This window comes from Solanum lycopersicum, chromosome 7 (assembly GCF_036512215.1).
Source record: "Solanum lycopersicum chromosome 7, SLM_r2.1".
Classification (NCBI taxonomy): domain Eukaryota; kingdom Viridiplantae; phylum Streptophyta; class Magnoliopsida; order Solanales; family Solanaceae; genus Solanum; species Solanum lycopersicum.
Window position 1 is genome coordinate 10,423,546 of NC_090806.1, and position 21,232 is coordinate 10,444,777.

Here is a 21,232-nt window from a genome sequence, read left to right on the forward strand (position 1 = left end):
GCCACGGGTTAACATGGAATGAGTATTGGGGGGTGGCACGGGCGGTGGTGATTCAGGGGTGGCCGGGAAGGACCCAAAATGGATCGGGCTGGAGATGTTGTGGGTATGGGGTGGTTCGGGTTGGTTGTTAGTGTGGGTGGTGGTTGCGGGTGTATTGTGGGTGACGGTCGAAGGGGTGATGAGGGGTGGTTGGGTAGTGGGTGGAGGTGTGGGGGAAGGTGGTGAGGGACCCTGTGAGTATGTTGGAAAAAGAGGAAGGACGCCAATGAATGATGTATTTGTGGAGGAGGAAATAGACTCGTAGGGAAACTCATTTTCGACAAATTTGACATGACGAGATATGTAGACTTTATGAGTTTGTGGGTCAAGACAGCGATAACCCTTGGAGGTAGGATGATAGCCCAAAAAAATACAAGGACGGGATCGGGGTTGTAATTTGTGAGTAATATGAGGGCGTAGCCAAAGGTAGACAAGACACCCAAAGACGCGGAGGTTGGTATAATTAGGAAGTTCTTGGTAAAGGAGTTGATAGGGTGATTTGTTGGAGAGGGTGTGACTGGGCATTCTTTTAATGAGGTAGTTTGCGGTGGCTAGAGCTTCTACCCAAAAGGAGACAGGGAGATGAGATTGATGTAGAAGAGTAACCACCGTTTCAATGAGATGGCGATGCTTACACTCAGCCACCCCATTCTGTTCGGGAGTGTATGGACAAGAGGTTTGATGTATAATTCCCAGGGATTGCAGAAACTGGCCAAAGATGTTATTTACATATTCCTTTCCATTGTCACTTCGAAAAAGTTTAACATGAGAATTGAATTGTGTTTTGACCATTTTTTCAAAAGTGACAAAGGTGGTGTATGCCTGTGATTTGTGTTTTAGTGTACAACCAAGTGTATTTTGTAAAATCATCCACAAAACAAATATAATAGCGAAAACCAACAAATGAAGGAACAACAGTAGGACCTCATAGGTCAGAATGAATAAGTTGAAAAGGTGCAGTTGTACGCTTCTCAGATAAAGTAAAAGGTAATTTATGAGATTTAGCAATTGAACAGGAATCACAATTGTTTACATGAATGGAAGAAAAACCTAATTGAGACATTAAAGAATTTATTATTTGAGTAGACGGGTGACCCAGACGACTGTGCCACAACAGACTGTGGCCATCAGCCGAAAGAGCCACCGGAGCCACAGGAACGCTTTCTGAAACTAGGCGGGCAGACGAACTTGTTCCAGGAAGAACGTACACACCATGATCACAGGGGCCCTGAGAAATAACCCTCTTGGTAGTATTGTCTAGGATCTGAAAATCATTAGAGGTGAACAAGAGTGAGCAATTATTGTCTTTTGTGAATTGGTGAACTGAAAGGAGATTGGTTTTAATAGAAGGGACGTGGGTAAGGTTACCTAGGTGAAAGATAGTGGTGGGGGTTTTAATGGTACCCGTGCCAGTGTGAGAAATATTAAGGGACTCACCGTTGCCAACAGTAATACCATTGGAGCCATGATATGGATTTGGAGCGTTAAGCTTGGATAGATCAGAAGTAACGTGCATGTTGGCCCTAGTATCCAACAGCCATTCAGAGGAAGGGCCGGCTTGAGATGCATAATTGGCACGGTAATCACTATTTCGGCTCTCCTCATACCGAAACCAGCAACAAACAACGGTGTGTCCTGTTTTCTGACAGATTTGACAAGTTGGACGATCCTGCTCGTAAGTGCCCTGCCCGCCGCTGGAAGATGACTATCCGCCTCTGCCGAAGGAGTGCAGGCTGTTGTTGCTGCCGTGCTGCTGACCGTCGTACGGCGGACGACTGCCCTGCCGACCGCCGCGCCCGTGGCCTCCGCTGTTTCTGCCGTAGCCGCCGCGGCTCCCCTGTCGGCCGTCACCACGCCCCCCGCGATAGTTATGGCTTGCGGTGAGGGCGGTGGCCGGCTCCATAACAGCGGTTTCTCGGAGAGGAAGTTTGCTCTCCAGATCCACGTTGATTTCTTCACTTTTTAGCCACGAGGAGAGTGTAGCCAGGTCAACGGGCGTTGGACTGATGCGAACCGCCTGTTTAATAGAGGAGTAAGCTGATGGGAGCCCCCGAACGACGCACATGATGAGATCTTTTTCGGGAATGATTTCGTTCACGGTGTCGAGGGCTGTGATGATGGTGGAGACCTCGTCTAAATACTCCGCCATAGTTTTCGTGCCTTTGGTAATTGTGTGGAGACGATCACGCAATTGAAAAATATGAGAGTGAGAAATTGATGCATAGCGTGTTGCGAGGACCGTCCACAGGGCTGAAGCAGTTGTGTAGGATCGGACGTGTTTCTGAACCGTGGGAGAGATGACCGCAATCAAACATGATTGGATCTGGCCATCCACTGCTTTCCAGGCGGCATGGGCCGGATTGGTTTTTTCTGATTTGTCCGTGGCGGTGATGACTGCCGGCGGCGGTTCTGTGCTTCCATCGACGTATTTGAAAAGGTAATTGGCCTCAAGAGCTGTAAAAACGGTGATTTTCCATGTAGGGTAATTTATGTCTGATAATTTTTCGGGAATCAGGGCATGAAGTTGCCTGAGAAGGAGTTTAACGCCAGAAGGAAGTGAATCGAGAGGATCCACCTCGGTTGTCATGGCTGCCGCCGCCCAAGAGAAGAGAGGGAACCATCGGTGCCCTAAAAAGAGAAAAAAAAAACTAGAGAAAAGAAGATCTAGGTTTTCTAGCTCTTGATACCATGAAAGAATATTGATTATTTTGAAGTGTTAACCTAATAAGGGAATACATGGAAGATATATATAGGGGATATAGGAAGGAATACTAATCCTAATAGGACTAGGATTAAGGAGTACTAATCCAAATAGGACTAGGATTAGTACACAGTAAATTCTAATATTATTTAATACTATTTATTTAATACTATCTGTTATTAGAATCAAATTAACTCTAATTTCATATATAGAATGATTCAAATCTTAGCGCGAAAGTCCCAAGTGTGATGTAAAAGATTGCTATACTAAAATATATTGCAGATGAATTTACATAGAAAGGAAGTGAAAAAAATTCAGCAATACATAAGGTTAATTATATACTGTATGACTAGATGACACTGCTAGTACAAAACTATATTTGGATGAACATGTGCTAGTACTCATCTTCATCCCTTGATTTCCCAAGCACCCTTCTAAGAAAAGAAGCAACAGCACCAAGAACCAAGAAGAGCACCAGTGTATCAAATCCACCTCCAATGCCAACGGCAACACCAGGCCCTGGTGCGAAGAACGAAAAAGGTGACCAACCCCATCCACCATAGAATGGAATACCATAGCCATATCCATATCCACCTACTAGAGGAGGAGCAACTGGTGGATTCACATATATATTTGTTCTGCAAAAACAATGTCATCATCTACATTAGTCTATTTAAGCATGCAACAGGATATCAAATACATGCAAGTAGAAAAAACAAGTTGAACCAGGTGGTCTTAAAACTGGAGGAAGTATCATAATTCAGTATGGCACTACAACTCTGAGCATACTCAACAAAATTATGTCTTCATCATGGAAGATCAGCAAGACTTGTTGGCTATGTGTTAACACATAAGTATGGTGGGGTTAGTTAACTCCCTCGGTTTTGGAACTACACAAGAAATTGAAATAAATAAATACATGAAAGAAACAAGAGGATGAACAGATACATGAATCTATTACCTGCTTTCATACACACCGATACAAAGATATTGACTACAAAAAATTTCATCCGAAGGAACTAAGAGAAATGAGGAAGGGCGCAACTAAGACAGTATGGTTCGACTACTGCAATTTGCAGTTAAAGCTGTTCAACAATAACAAAAACTACATGAGGAACTTTCTCAATGATTTCGATAAGAAGTAAAAAAGAAACTAGAAGCACCATGCTTCACTGTGCAATCGAACAAAGCTGGATTAGGGGCCAAGATGAACTTGCAAGTTCTCACATCCTTAATGCAGAAGGCTCACTGCTTTTAAGTAAAGCTGATGAAGAACAGATGCATTATCTTTAAGACTTATACTGTGGTTTTTCGGGGCAGTCACTGGACTCCACATAAATATGCACAAGAGCCAGCTGATCTTTCCAGTTCACAATCTTTAACTGCTAGCAGGTATTTTTGGGTGCACTATTGGGACACTGTCTGCTACTTATTTGGGACTAACTCTGATGCATAAACACACATCAATTTCTAATATGGGATGGTATTTTTGAAAAATGTGAAAGCAAGTTGTCTAAATGTAAAAGGCAACATCTCTCTATTGGTGGAATATTAGTCCTCATAAACAGCGTGCTACACTCGAACATAACACTATGTTATTCCCTTTACCTGCTTCTATTAAAAGATTATTGACAACATTGAAAGACACTTCCAATAGCAAGGAATTAGAGACAAGAAATCTTTCATTCTTGTTAATTGGGATATAGTATTGAAGGTGAATGATATGGAGGCCTTGGGGTTAGGGATTTGAAAAGGTACATCGTGGAGAAATGTCATCGAAAGCAAAGATGGAAAGCACGATTAATGAAATAATAAAGTTTCCATGCTCCTCTCTGGATTCTCTATTTAGAAAAGCATCAGCACTTTTTGGAATGACTATAGGCAAATCATATTTCAAGCTGGGAGATGGAAGGAAGATTAGCTTTGGCATGACTCTTGGATGGGCCACACACCTCTCAAATGGAGTTTTCCCATTCTTTTTACTTTGGCTGCCAATGAGGAAGTCTCTCTATCAGATTACTACTCAAGTTACAGCTAGCACATAATTTTAAGAAGAAACTGCAATGATTGAGAATTGGAAAGAACCTGCAGTTTGATTAGACAGTTAGGAGCCTACCATAACCATACATGCTTAGATAAAAAGGACATCCTATATATGTTGGAAGGGAAAAAAGGATGGAAGCTTTACAGTAAAGTCATGTTACACTCTATTGTATAATACACAGAACAACACACTTAAGTGGCCTTGGAAACAAATTTAGCATAATAATTGCCCCCTAGAAGTATTGGTGTTTCACTTGGTTAGTCAACAAGCTGCTTGGAAATCATCTAAATGTTCTTGTCCTTCAGTCCACTTAATCCAGAAAGGGTTACTAATAATCCCAAAATTTCCTTCTATAGCAATTCTTCGGACTACGGTGGTAAAACTACAGGAAATGGCCTAGTAAATACAATACAAGGTGTAACCACTAGTTGTAAAGCATGGCTTTGATAGCTGACTAATGTCGGTGAAACAAACTTGAGGAATAATCTGACATACGAATTTCTAGTTCTGTTAAGATAGGAAATGGAGACTATCAGATTCCAACAATTTGCTTCCTTTTATATGGTACTTTGTATCGCAAATAACAAGAGCACAAACTCATCTTTGTATTTCTTTATGAGACCTATAAATACAGGATACTATATGGATCTTGAAGGCTAAATGAAAAGTGATCAATTATTTTCTAGATGGAGTGAAACTGTTCTTTCAAAAAAGTTAGCCAAGAGTTCATGACGTACACTTATTCCATTAAGAAACACTAATAATCAGTACACTTGGTTGTTTGGTGTGAGGGATAAGCATAACTAGTCATGGGATAAAAAGATAGTCCTAGGATATAATTTAGATGTCTTGTCTGGTTGACATGTTTGGGATAACTTATCCCATCAATTATAGCATAGTGATGGGATAAGTTATCCCATATACATGGTGGGATAACTAACCCCAGGATAATTAATCCTGGGATAAGTAGTTCCCAACCAAGCAACTTAGAGTAAGAAAAAGAGTTTGCTATGCTGACATAATTCAGAAGCAGTGATTTTATTCTGGACTAAACTACTTAAAAAGCCTTAAAAAGTCATATCAACGAAAAGAAAGGGATGACTAAAGAGTAAAATCTATAGTGGAAACAATACTATCAACTGTCTTCTATAGCTAATAACCATGGATCCAGATGCAAACGACGACCGTCAACATGCACGGTTGCATGCAAAAAAGGGACATATTTAAGTATGATTTGAAATAAGTTCACACTTCATGAATCGTGATGTTAAATAGTAACAATTACTCTTAGCAAAACGGAGCTAAAACTTTTTCTTTTATTCAACAGATAGAGAGAATAATACTTATTCAATCAAAGTACATAACAATAACCATGTTTAGTTCTTATCCATCAATTCTTTCTCAAAAAATATCCATGTCTAATTCATTTACCATGAGATCTTGAACTGGTCATGCACAAAGAGGCAGACCTACGTTAGGGACATAGGAGTCACTGGCACCCAAAGCTTCGACCTGGTAGAGGTGCTTGCTCTTCAGTAGCTATTGTTTTTTAATTTTATCTTTTTTGCAGTCAACAACCCCCCCCCCCCTTATTTTCTAATCAAGTAACTATGGAAAGCAGTCGGTGTCCGGTGAGACTCAACCTCCCTGTCTAACTCTGTTAACTGTAAAGGGCCTCCTTTACCTCTTTCTAAAGATTAAGTAGATTCTACTAATTCAAACACATTTGAGTTTGATTCTTTCATGATTTCTGTTTTTCACCAATTAGAAGGAACTAGAGTTAATATTTAATTAAGCTCAATAACAACTGTTTCCACTAACTGTATTTTGGTGGGTTCAGAAATTTAACTAGATAAGTTCGATCTTTTAAGTTCTTAGCGTTTAACTCATTGTTTTCTTAAAACAAAAATATGGTATCTAACATTTGTTGAAAATTGGGTGGTTTTCTTTGTTGGTGGCGAAGCACTGATCCTTCTAGTAATTGCCACATCAAAGTTAAAGATAATGGTGTCCCCGCCACTTTCAAATCTTAGATCTGCCTCTACATGAACGTGAGTCGTGAATCATATATAATACTGGTGTCTCCATGTTTGACTATATTCCATTAATATATTAACTTTTTGACCTGTCTAGAATGTTGATGTTGTTTGTCCTATTTAGATAATAAGAACAAAATTATGGCCATAAAGATTCTTGCAAAGTAGCTTCCTAGCCAATAAAAAGAACTTAGGAATCACATTCAATAGGAAATTTAACCATGTCTTGTCGTGTAGAACGAAGGTTTTTGGTTCAACATGAATATTTGTTTTAGTCTTGCTTGCACTATATACTGGAGTAATGATAAATGTATGTGCCACCAATTACTAACAGTTCCTTTTTCAATTACTTCCCCAGCCATGCCACATACATGAGAGCTTACTGCATTTTATAAATTAATAATCTATCGGAGGCAAGGAACTTGAAATGCCTGAGAGGAAATCATAACCTTAAGATGATGGAATTGTTTCAACTAGAACCTGATTGTTCCATAGTAATATAAAACACATAGTTCTCCTTATGGCTATGAATTCAAATAATATAGGCTCTATCTAGAGATTTTGTTATAGGAATATAAGAAATACCTTATTCCGCTCCTCCTAGTCTAATTAGGTACTCTCAAAATAACAGGAGGTAAAGTACTAAAAGGTATAGTGAGTAAATAAATATGCTATAAGACAAGAATCTGAACACTAAAATGAAGACATAAATATGAGATTAGCTAATTTAGAACAAGCATAAAGAAGAGAAAGATTATAGTGCTTTCATTATCCATCCAAGGTGACTTCTAATACGGCGAACTCCAGTTAATTTTAAAGCTACACATAATACGAAAATATCTTTTCAGATGAAACAGTTTAACGGCTGTAGAAAGAAAGTCTCAGGGTGCTTACTTCATTTGAAGGTCAGGACAGTAATGCAGGATACTATGGGGTAAACTAAGAAAAAATTTAACTTGTACTACTTGAGTAGTTGATGAATTGAAAGAGGGCATGTAGAATCAGATGAAAGTCACCACTAACATAAGGGTAATTGCTAAGGTCTCAAATAATTGCATTAGCAAGTTAGAAATTCAGCTCAAAACATACTTTTGCAATACCTATATTCCTTCCAGTGGCTCAAAAGAAAAATTTGTTGCCTTAAAATTGTCTTGTGCCCAGTGACTGAAATCTCTAGCATCATTTTCTGGTCACTGTCTGTCCTTGCTATATGGGAAACATTCTAGTTGTAACAGATTTACACTACCGTTTTCTTTTACCCTGGCAAGTTATCGTTTCTATCCAAACTATACAAATGTCGACACATTGAAACCTTCTTTCGACGTCTAAATTTCAGCAAAACTAGAAGCATGCACCATATCTAGATACAATAATTCAACAGAAAGCCAAGGCATATACAACTATTGGTGTTGTACCTTTTGGCATCGAAAGTACTATACTTGAAACTACTACCATTACTAAATTAACATGTTCCCTTACTACCAAGTTCAAAATTTTGATCACATATTGTATGTTTGAGACAATCAAATTACTCTCCATTGCAATAATAAGATTTAATAATAAACTATTCATCATTTTCAAATGGGCTAACATATTTGCAGCTTTTAAACAGTTTTATAAACTTTTATAACCAATACAACTTTGATTAATCTTCAACAATCAGTCAAATCAATCCTTGATGAACAAAGTTGGACCTCCATATGAAACGAAGTGAAGCATTAAATACTCTAAGTTATTTCTACATAAACAGTAAATTTACATGTTTCAAGGCTGTTAGTTACTAAATTGTCTGACCATATCATTTACAAGCATCATCTTGTATAGTAAATATCTTTTATTTACTTAAGTATGTTTTCAACAAAGTTCCATCAGGTGTTAGCCATGATCATCTTTCAAAGGACAAGACGTGGATTTTTATTTGGTAATTGGTGGAGGCAAGGGACCAAACACACGAAAAAAAACAAAAGGAGTAAACATCTACTATGTAAAACATGTATAAATAGTATAATTATTCACCGAAGGAGGCTAGGATGAACCCCTTGAGCCCTACTGGCTCCGCCTCTACATGGAGGTGAGACTTGAACCTAGGTCAAGGACCATATTTAATTGTGGGCATAATACATATATATTAAACCCTAACTTGACTTCAAATTTTAACTTTGACCTCTAACTTTTATAATGCATAAACAGAAACTTTAACTATCCAACTTTTAAATAAATAAACACATGAGTCCAACAAGTCACAGTACACGTAGGACACCACGTAGGACAAAAGATGACAAGTAGGATGACATGTAAGACATGTGTGTCTGTTTGTTCAACTTTATACAAGTTTAAGTGTCTACTTATGCACACATAAAGTTGAAGGGAATAAATGAAATTCGAAACCAATTTAAAAGGCATATTTATGTATTATGCCTTTAATTGTGTGACCATCTTATCTAACGGCCTGGTAAATTGTTGGTCAGGATACACTTTTATTTACTTAATCATATCTTTAACAGTAACAAATACATCTTTTGCTCCAAAAAAGAGTGAAATTAACCTTGAATTATTGATCCTTGGTGAGGAAGAGCGAGGAGGAGATGATGGTCGAAAAGCCTGACCACCAATTCTGCCACCAGTCTTAGCAGCTGATGCTGGATCCACTGAGCCCAGTGTCAAAACCCCAACTGCCACTGCAGCTAAAGCCAACTTTTCAAATTTATTTTCACTTTTCCTGAAAAAAAACAATAACTCCATCAAGAACCCAGAAAATGAAAGAGAAAAGAATGAAACTTTTTCCCCATTATATTCGATTTTTACCTCAACGAGTCTTGTGGGTCATCTGGGTTGTGTTTGCACAAGATTTTAGTGCTATGTACAGGGAAGAATGTGCTGTATTTTCTTGGTTTGTATGTTGAAGAAAGAGGACTAATCAAGAAACTTTGCTGTAGAATAGCTAAAGACATTTTTTTTTTTGCACTACAAATTGAAGCTCAAGACTCAAGAGTTGAGAAATGAAGTTTTGAGACTGAGTCAATGCTGTGGTGATATTTGCAAAAGGTTCCTCCCTCAAGTTGATGACTGTCAAGTGTCCACGTGGGGATACAATAGTGGCTGATATTGGAACATTCAAGAATATCAAGACATAGTGTGTGATTGGGAGGAAACATGGCCACCCAAGGTCTACACACACTTTATTCTTTTCAAATTTCATTTAGGAAAGTTTATCGGGTATATTGTTGTTATTATGAGTGTACTATTAAAATTAATGCATATATTAATTATATGTATTAGTAATACCTTATTTCATACACTTTTTTATGTTGTATATAATTAATATTAGTTATATATTTTTGTTGTGTACTAAGGCGTATATATTAATACCATGAATTTCTAGATATTAGTAATATAAGAAGATTTAATGCATGCATTAGCATAGTTAATGTCTCGATTATTCTTCAGAACTCTTTTTACATCATTATATATTTTCCATCATAATTGTGAAGAATATTTTTATAAATAAATTTTTTTATGAAATGCATGTTATTTTTAATACACCTAGACAAATAATATATATATATATATATATAAAATCTAATCAATACAAACATTACTAATATAAGAATTACTAGTACACTCTACTTTAAATTATTTTTACACATTTTACTAAACGACTCCTAGCATAATCAAATGGTTTTACAAGTTGCAACCATTGATCTCATGGTATGCAATATTGACCACCTTGAAAAAAAATCCTGTTAAAATGGTCTAAAATGTAAATCATAATTTACTTTGCTTTATTTTTATTAAATCTACCCCTAGACATGATAAGACAAATAGTCTCAAGAGATCCAAAACAATTCACTTGACATGAGAATAACATTATTATAACAACCAAACGGAAATAAAGCATGAAGCAGAATATAAATATCAATCAACAATCTTGAATGATACCAAATTAGAGTACAGGCCCTAGATCACGAAACAATATTATGTCTAAAATAAGTCTCTACTAATAGATATGGTCAGGACAGGCCCTAGATCACGAAAAAAATTGAAAATTGAAATGACATAAAGCAATAAAGACATATAGTAGTATGGTTCCCCAAATATGAGGACTCACAAAAAATTTGAATACCCAGTCCAACAAGTCACCAATGACCAGAGGAACGTCATAATTTATATTACAAAAATAATATAGGCACAAGAGAATTTATGTGTTAGTACGTAATATGTACTGAGTATTAAATGTATCGAGTATTAGAGAAGATGTACTAGTAATAACACTAAAAGTAATGTACTGATTATCTGGAGATTTTTCTAGGGATAATATAGTAAAATCCGCATGTAATTTGATTATCTGCGAATTTTTTAGCAAAATGAAATCTGATGCTAGAACCTTTGTAGGTAACTCTTACCTGCGGATTTAAACAAGCCCTAGGTAATTTACCTGGGGATTTAAATTCGCATGTATTAACTTTCTTATAAAAACGAAATTTCTTGTGAATTTTTGTAGAAATTGTTCGCAAGCAATTTCCTATGAAGATCCCCAACTAAATTTGTTGGACTTTGGACATAAAATTTTGTTAAACAAAAGGAAATTTCTTGGGGATATATATATGAAAATATTGCCTATGAAAAGAAACTTGCAAAAATTAACCAAAAAAAATACAATTCACGTTATATCACTTCCATTCAACAAAAATACATAATTCATGATTCCAATGAAAAGAAACCCGCAAGATCAATAGTTTATGATTCTTACATGGACAAAAACAAAATACAATTTAATTTTGAATCCTACATAGTACTGTCAACTATCTCAATCCTTATTATAGTCACTTTCTTTCACGCTATCTGAGTCATGGACAGAACCACTATCACTCACACTATCAGAGTCATCTCCGCTTTCATCCTCATAAGCTTGATTGTCTTCTTAAGATGATTGTCCATTTGAAGAGGATACGTTGTATACATGCTTCTTCAATAAGTCTAATTCCTTCCTCTTCCTCTTATTTTTATGGCTCTCTTTCTGCAATTGAGCATATAAGTCAATATTGGAAGCATTTACCCGAGCTTTCATCATCTCATCAATTTCTCTCCATAAAGTTGATGTTGATTGTTTAGATGATGTCTTTACAGATCGACCTAGGAGCCAAGACCTTTCACTCTTCCTTTTTCTTTCCACCAAAAGATTGCACCCAAATATCCATTTTTGTCAATTGAGAAGGTCGACCAGATGTTGCATTAGTTTCTCCTTCCGAAGTTGATGCACTTTGAGAAACTAATAGTTCTTGTTTCTTTCTTTCAAAATTATTCTGCATCAAAACAAATTATTTGAGACAATGCTTAAAGGCAAATATTATGTGGAGCTTAAAGATAAAAGTAATATGATGATAACTCATGTATGTAGACTGTAATCCAACTATCATATATTAGTAATTTTGGGAGCATAGTTGGGTTGGGTAGTTGGCTCCACTGTGACAGTGTAACTAGTATCATTGTTCCAATATCATTTAATATTGTCTAGCAAAATGAGAAGGTAGAATGGAACATTCAAATTTAACTATCATATTCTTTACAGTCTATTCAGAATGAGTTACTATGGCTTTACATGGATATGTATATTAAAAATTCAAAAAATAATTTAGTACCTGTCAAAAAAATAGCACCAAACTATGAAGCAACTAGAAGTGACATCTATTATTGGGGTTTGTCAATTAATTTGCAGTCCAGAAACTTATAACGATATTATCGCTTTATTGTTTCGTAATTCAGTTCACTATCAAAAATGTCTGGAGAATGGTGTTTGCTAGTATTTTATGGTGTATTTGGATAAAAAGAATCATAGATGTTTTGATGATATCTTACACCTAATCATTCCTCAAGGGCTATATGTCTTAAGAATCTATCTTGGTGGTGTATATTCTCTTCTTTAAATAGCATAACCTATCTTTGGATTCTGTAAGTTTCCTAGTCCTAGGCTAAATCTCATGTATTGCAGCTAACAGAATCATTTTGAAACTTAAGTAAACAAATTCAAGAAAATCACTCAAAATTAAAAATTTAATGAAAAATTGACCAAATACCATAAATAGTTAGCCTTGATGCCTAACAGTTGGAGTTGACCAATTATAGTATGTAAATTCACTTTACAATAACCTTACAAAATTACCCTAAAAGCAACTCTGTCTTTATGGCCAGTGATATATTATACTTTCTTAAAAAGTAGATAAAAAACATTCGAGAACTTAATTATTCAAGTTGTCAAGGGAAAAAAACAATTTCATTTCACAATTCATAGTCATTACAAGGTTCTGTAGATTTATGCATATTGCTATAATTGTACAACACCAACTTGAATTTTCAGTACCATAAAAGATGAGCTCCAACAAATAAGATAGAAAAATCAGGAATAAATTATTTAATCTACAAAAGAATAGAGCGAATGAGTACTTACATATGCAGTACTTTTAGCTTTCTCATTTGATTTTAGAATAGTATATATGATCTCTCACTGTCGTGAATGCACCTCATCTAGTACAGTTGAGTCAAATCGAGTAGTTCGATACATATCACTTCACAGTTCCAGAAAGGAAGAGAGCAATAGAACTGGTTTCAGGTAAAGAAGACATTATATCCCAGATGGTTGAAACCAAGCCTAACCAACCATATTAATTTTTTTCTAGAAAGTGTTGCTATGTCACTCTGATATACACTACTCAGAACCACATCAATATTAAAAATAATGTAAAGTTAAGTTAGCATTTCTAGAAAACAACACTACTCAGATAAAATTAAGATAAGAATCGAAGAATATATTTGCATTTACTTTTGTTCAGACCCTTCAGCAATTAACTATTAACATGAATAGAGAACAAACAAACCACATTCAAAGGTCACTTCTTAAAGATAAATGCGAAGAAGACAGTTAAGAAAAAACAAAAACAGACGTGTATGCGCCCAAGTAGATTGATTGAAACATGTTTTACATAAATCTAATGCAATATAGACTACCATGTACCATCATACTTATATGATTACACAAACCATTACAAAACTGAACCTACCTGGACATGTCGAGAAGTTAAAATTTTAATGACCATGAAAGGGAAACTTAACGACCCAATGAGCAAGATGAAGAATTATATAAAAGAAGCAAGAGCTAAAATGACCCAAACAAAATATCATAACGAGATTGACAGAGTATCAGTGAAGGCAATAAGAAGTAACTCAGGTTAATATCAAAATCATATAACTTGATGTAATTACATGTGTATAATGTCCTTACCTTGAATTCCTCAACCCACATATCATGAGGCAGATTGTGGAAACTTCTTCCATGAGGGTCTAGTCAATTCAAATTTACTACGAATACAACTAGAAATGCCTTAAATTACTATCTTGTGAGTATCAAACCTATATAAAACATAGTAGTTATTGAAAATATAAACAAATAAACAATTCAGCTAATCAAATGTATATTTAAAAGTTAGTCTTATTACCCATCCTCTTCAGGTACAATCCAGATTTGATGATTATTATCTCTATTGCCAACTGTACTAGATGAGGTGACTGGAGTCCTATTTTTAGAAATCTCACGTATAAATGGAGAAATCAAGGATTGTATTGATGATTGAATGATTGAGTTACATACTCGTCAGGCAGCTTCACCGAAGTTGTTCCTTTGACATGTTCCACCAACTTCCTTCAACACTTCCCCTCAAGCTAGTGAGTGGAGGGAATGTAACTCCTACCTTGCGACGAAACTCAGCAAAAATCTGTTTGGTTAATGCTTTTGAATTAATATCTGTTAGTTGATCATTAGACCTCACAAACTGAGTGACAAGTTGTCCTCTGGACACCTACTCACGAATAAAATGATAGTCAATTTCAACATGTTTAGTTCTAGCATGCATAACTGGATTGACTGTCATGTACAAAGCACTCATGTTGTCACAATACGATGTAGGTACAGATCGAAGAAAAACCCTACGGTCATGAAGTAGATACATGATCCATGTCATCTCTGAGGCACTGGAGGCAAGTACTCTATACTTAGCTTCAACACTTGAGTGAGCAACTGTGGACCCTTTTTGGAGGTCCCAGAAATACAATTTGCACCTAGCTTGTAGTTGATCTCCTAGTTGTACTATACAATTTGAACATAGCTTGTAGTTGATCTCCTAGTTGTGGTACAACCTCCACAATTAGCATATCCATACAACCTAAATGGTGATTGTGAAATAAGTCTAAGTCCAAAGTGCAAATTGTTTTGATGTACCTGAGAATCCTTTTCACCCCTTGAAGATGTCCACTGTTCAAGTTTTGCATAAATTGGATTGCTAAATTCACATCATGAGTAATATTCGGTCTTGTTAGAGTCAAGTGTTGAAGGCTCCCTACTATCATTTTGTAAAAAGATGCTTCAACCATGCTTCCCACAACTTCATGTACACCATGCTTTGGAGCCAAAGGAGTGGCTACAGCATTTGCAAAAGTCATTTCAGTCTTGTCTAGTAGCTCAACAACATACTTACTCTTGCTTAAGTGGATATCCCCATCAAAATACTTAACCTCAACTCCAAGAAAGAAGTGTAAAGGTCAAGATCTTTCATGCAAAATTCTTTCCCAAGTTGTCAAACCGATTCTGAGACATGCGATGGATTGCTACCTGTAATAATATTATCATCCACATATAACAAGAGAAATATGATGACTTTGTGAGCTTGCAATGTAAATAATGAAGAATCTACCTTACTGCAGATGAATTCAAGGTGTAGGAGATGCATGCTAAACCTATCAAACCAGGCGACTCTTATTACTTGTTTAAGACCATACAACACCTTTTTAAGTAGACACACATGTTGAGGATACTTGGGATCAATAAATCTAGGAGGTTGACTCATGTACACATCCTCTTCTAAGACCCCATAAAGGAAGGATTTTTAATATCGAGTTATCCAACTTCCCACCTTGAGCTGATAACAATGGATAAAATTACCCTAATATTTGTTGCTTTAACCATAGGGCTAAAACTTTCTTCAAAGTATATGCCTTCAAGCTGAGAGGATCCCCTAACCACAAGTCTGGCCTTGTATCTATCTATTGTTCTATCAGCTTATAATTTGGTCTTGAACACCCATTTTGAGCCAACCAAATTTGTACCAGGAGATTTGGGCACCAATATCCATGTCTTGTTAGTGTGTAAAGCATTGATTTCCTCTTGCATTGTTGAAAGCCAATGAGGTGACTTAAGTGCTTCCTTAATAGTGTTTGGTTCCCTCAGAATGTCTTTGCTACTGTGAGCAAGAAGTGATAAGTGATGTTCTTTCACCTTTCGTATATTTATCATATGATGCCCTTGTGGTACATGAAGTACCTCAACTGGTACATCAACCAAAGTAGTTTCAGATTGATGGTCCATGATACGCTCAAACTTACTTCTCAAATAAGAAGTAAAGCGGTCGTGTCAAGTAAATAACCCAACTAGTGAGGTTGGGATCGTTCCCACGAGGAAAATAGTCTAGACTTAACTTCAACCTGTTATTACTATTGTTTGGTCAATGAATTCCTTGGAAAGTAAAAACAATAAAGGGGGGTTTCTATTTCTAAATGAGTGAAAATAAATAACAAACTTGAAAGAGACAATTAACAGCTTTGACAGTTGGATTTTAATCAATTAATCAAAGTAACTAGGGTTTACGTGTTCCCCACAGGTTCATAACTTGATAATTCTAACTATAACAATTCTTTCCTAGTATCTTGCATTCAAAGTGATAAGTTATGTATTTCTAAATCCTTGGTCCGGCATCCAGAAAATCTCACTCTGCACCTTGGTCCGGCTACGTGTGTTGCTATCCTAACCCTTATCCTTACCTCATACTAAGCATCGTATTCGATATTTGACTAAGTTATTACCTCGTACCAATCAATACTAGCCTATTATATAGTCTACACTAAATCTATGTTAATAATTCTTTTCCTATTATCTACCTCCTTGGTTCGGCAAGTAGCATTAAGGCGATTTCTAACGTTGACCATCCGTTAAAAAGACTTCTAAGCAAAAGAATTATCAATAGATGCAAGACACTATTTTAGAATTGTTATTTTAGTTAGGGTTTATCTCATTATTTGTATGGTTCCCACAACCCTAGTTATGAAGTTTAGTTACTCATAGCCATAAACACAATATTCAAAGATAGTAGATAAGAATTCATGTACTTACTTCAATGAGAAAGATTAAAATCCAAAAGTTTGCTTGATTAATATCCAAAAATCACTTGCAAGAATCTCAAAATCCAACACTAATACACAAAGTCTAAAAATCTGATGTCTAATCTCATAGAGTCTAACCTCAAAAACGAGGTTTTTCGAACTATTTATAAAAAACAAAAACCTAATTAAACAAGGATTCTAATTGCTGGAAATCTGCCAAACACGGTTGGATCGACGGACCTCGCGACGGACCGTCATGGTCACGACGGACCGTCATGGTCACCACGGACCATCATGGACTCCGCCGTCCCATACTTGTGCAATTTCTTCTGCTGCTCTCTTCATTCCCCTTGACGGCAAGTATGACGGACCGTCATAGGCACAACGGTCCGTCGAGGGTCTTCATTCTAAGACACTTCAACTCTTGGAATATGGGTACTGGGATCACTTCTCTGAACTTCACGATGAACCTGCAGGACGGACCGTCATAGCCACGACGGATTGTCACAAGCTTCGTAATCCCACACTTGGTCAGAATTTCCCATCTTCCTTCAGCCGCTGCGCTACGCTGCCACCTACGGACCGTCACAAGCACGACGGACCGTCATAAGCTCCGTAGGTGGTCTCTTCTGCATTTCTTCGCTTAAAATCTCCGCATTTAGCTTTGGACAGATTTCCTGCAAAACAAAGAGAAACTTATATAAAAATTAGCACAAAAAGGCTTTTGGACACACTAAACTTAAGGAAAAAGTATTAATAATACCGTGAAACCACAGTATATCAGTCCACAGTACGTCAACTATAATGGTTGTTTTATGATGCTCAGTAACTGGACATGTAAGTGCAACCTTTTCTTTAAAGTCGCTGGCTGATCCAAAATATGCATTTGGATGCCCAGTGACTGGACCTGTTAGTGAAACCTATTCCTCAACGTCACTGGTAGATCTAAAATTTGCAGCATCACATTCAACTTGTTCCTTAACATCTGATCCTGCGCTTGAGCGGTCAACAGAACTTTCCTCATCAACAAATAGAAGAGTAGGATCAACATTATCATCATTAATGTGTGTACTAGCAGCATGTACCTGTAATTTAGAGAAAGATTCAACAAAATTAGCAAGGTGAGGTGTAAGATCAACGTTAGTTTGAGATTAATTTGAAGACATATAAGGTAATGTGTTTTCATCAAACACAACATGTCTGAATATGTAAAGTATCCTTGTAGATAGATGATAACATCTATATCATTTGTATAGGTTGCTATACCCTATGAACACACAAGGGTAAGTCTTTGGACTGAACTTGTTGCTACCCTTGATAAATGGAAAACATCTACACCCAAATATTTTTAGACTATTGTAATCAGGTTATTTTCTATACAACCTAACAAATGGAGTCACCATCTTTAGTACTAAGGAAGACAATCTATTTATAAGGAATATTGTAGTGAGGAAAGCCTCAACCCATAGAAACAAAGGTAGGTTAGCATGAAGAAGTAGAGTTAAGACAGTTTTCACAATATGTCCTCTCTGCAACTCTTTTGTTCAGGTGTGTTAGCACATGAAATATGACTCACAATGCTACAATCGTCCAAATGTTTGATTAAGTCTGTTTGGATAAACTCACCACCTCCATCACACTGAAAAATCTTAATTTCTTTAGAGAATTGTTTTTCCACCATTTTCTGAAATTTTACAAAGACCTCAAAGAACTCAAATTTCTTTTTCAGTGGATAAATCCATGAATATCTCGTGTGATCATCAACAAAAACGACATAATATTTCATATGTAGTGAAGATTCAACAGGAGCAGGTCCCCATAAGTCACAATAGATTTTCAATAAAAGGTTCTTTCTCAATTTTATTTCTCAAGTCAAATGAAAGTTTACAACTCTTTCCCAACTGACAACTAAAACAAACAGTAGGCATTTTATTTCAACTACTACTATTGATGCAACTATTACTATTCAAAAACTTTAAAGACTTCAAACTAGGATGTCCTAATATAGTATGCCACATGTTGTCTGACGTGTTCCAATCGTGTGAAGCAGTTAAAGCACAGAGATTGTTATCTTCCAAAGCATACAGTCCATTCCTTTTAGTTCCCTCAACCAACAGTGTCCTTGTCTTCTTGTCCTTTACAACAAAGTTAGTTTAATCAAATTCAAGAGTGCAACAATTATTCTTTCCAAGCTTACTAACTGAGAGTAAATTCTTATTAATCTTAGGGACTACAAGAACTTTTTTCAATTTTAGACTTGATCTAGATGTGTTCCCAATAATAATTTTATCTGGTCCATTGTAGTGTTTAAAATCAGTTAGGATACTTGAGTTATGTGTCATATGACTACTTGCTTCTGTGCCTACATACAAGGTGTTATCAACATTTTTAAAATTAGTGGCAGTCAATGCTTGTGGTAGCTCATCTGCAGCTTGGTAAGAGTAATCCCACCTGTAAAAACACTTAAAAGAAGTATGATTATTCTTATCACAAAAATTATTCCTCTCATGACTCCACTTGAAGGACTATTTTGAGGACTTGGTTTGGTTCTGCTGTTATAAGAACATGTTCCCTGTCCAGTAGGCTTAAAGCCTCTTCCTCTGAAATTAAAGTTATTGTTTCCTCTTCTTTGAGAGTACTTTCCTTTTCCCTGCCTCTTTGAGCAGAAAATGTCATGTTATGATTTTGTTGAGGCACTTCTTCTTCATCCTTTCTCATATCAAAACCTCAAAGAGTATTAACAAATTTATTAAGAGTAGGATACGCTGCCTTACCTAACATGACAGTCCCGAAGATATTGTACTGAAGACCTATACCTCTAGCAAAGCTAATCATTTTGCTATCTTCATCAGCAGGCTTGTGAATGGTTGCAATATCATCACATATGCCTTCGAATTTCTTAATGTATCAATCAATTGATTTGGTTCCTACCTTCACACTTTGCAGCTGTTACTTGATCTGGAACTCTTTATCTTTTGTTGCTCGAAGATATGCTTATTCCAAGCATTCCCACATTTCCTTGGCAGTTGAGCAGCCTACAATCAGGTACATGTTTTCTTCTGTCAAGGTGCCTGATATCCAACTCCTTAGTAACACACCATTCTCCTCCCAGTCATCAACAATGTTGATGTTTTCCTTATTATTCTCGCCTGCTACATTTTCCTCAATAGTCTATCCAGTGAAATAGGTTTACGTGTTTCTGTGATGAGATAGGTTAATCTCATCACTTGAATCAACTGAGTCATTTTTGTCCTCCATATTAGATTGTTCGTTGGCTTAATTTTAATGGAGCAAGACGAAATAAGATGATGAAGTGAAGAGGTCTAAAGAGTGTTGGTAGAAGGGGCCATTGCGATTTGATAATTTGGTTGTTTTTGTTTTTGATCTAATGCATTAAAGAGCGGAAAAGCTTTATTTCTCTGATACCATGTAGAATCTCACGTATATGTCAAGAATTGTATTGATGATTGAATGATTGAGTTACATCCTCCTTATATAGGAGAAGAGTCATATACTAGCTACACTAGGAATCCTACTACAACACAGATATATTATTTACACCTAATCCTAGTCGACTACATCAACTTTAGTCGTACAAAGTATAGGCTTGGACATAAATTAGGATTTAGTATTCTAGTCCTAGTGTATCTCAAACTCTAACTCTTCAGGCAACTTCACCAAAACTGTTCCTTTGACATGTTCCATCACCTTCCTTCAACACTATTGGCCGGTGGTGACATCAATTGTTCAAATTCTTGATTTATAGGTTGGAACTGAATAGATTGAGCTTGATATTCAGTGTTACGAGGTTGAGATCGATTAATCTAAAGAATAGGTTGAGGTAAAGGATACTCATTTACATGGAGTGAACCAGTTTGAAAGTAGAGGGATCATGATGGAATTATGGGAGGTCGAGATTTAGAGTTATAAGGTAAAGATTGATTCACTTCAAGATTAGGTTAATGCATTGAAGATTCATTGACATGAAGTAAATCGATATGTGATTAGAGGGCTCTTGATGGGATTATGGTAGGCAGTTAAACTGTTTATCGCTCTACTGTACGTATCTTTCTTTTATTTAATTTTTCTCTTTTGCTGTTAAGCTGTCTTATTCTCTAAGATCTTGTACCTAACATCTGCAACAAACAAAGGACATAAAAATAATGTATTAGTAATGTAACTAATAAATAACACATGAACAAACATAGT

General features: G+C 36.3%; 1 protein-coding gene across 1 annotated transcript; it reads right to left on the reverse strand.

Annotated features, from left to right (window-relative positions):
* Nucleotides 1-2,986: 2,986 nt before the first annotated feature.
* Nucleotides 2,987-10,010, reverse strand: LOC101264135 (uncharacterized). Its single transcript, XM_004242861.5, has 3 exons — nt 9,626-10,010; nt 9,366-9,539; nt 2,987-3,378 (listed from the first exon to the last, which is right to left on the reverse strand). The coding sequence occupies exons 1-3, from the start codon at nt 9,769-9,771 to the stop codon at nt 3,135-3,137; spliced, it is 564 nt and encodes a 187-aa protein (XP_004242909.1). The 5' UTR covers nt 9,772-10,010; the 3' UTR covers nt 2,987-3,134.
* Between the last annotated feature and the right edge of the window lie 11,222 nt (nt 10,011-21,232).

Coding starts and splice junctions, on each gene's coding strand:
- LOC101264135 (XM_004242861.5), bottom strand. CDS start 9,771: ATGTCTTTAGCTATTCTACAGCAAAGTTTCTTGATTAGTCCTCTTTCT. Junction 9,540..9,625: donor GACCCACAAGACTCGTTGAG/GTAAAAATCGAA, acceptor GTTTTTTTTCAG/GAAAAGTGAAAATAAATTTG. Junction 3,379..9,365: donor CCAAGGATCAATAATTCAAG/GTTAATTTCACT, acceptor TTGTTTTTGCAG/AACAAATATATATGTGAATC.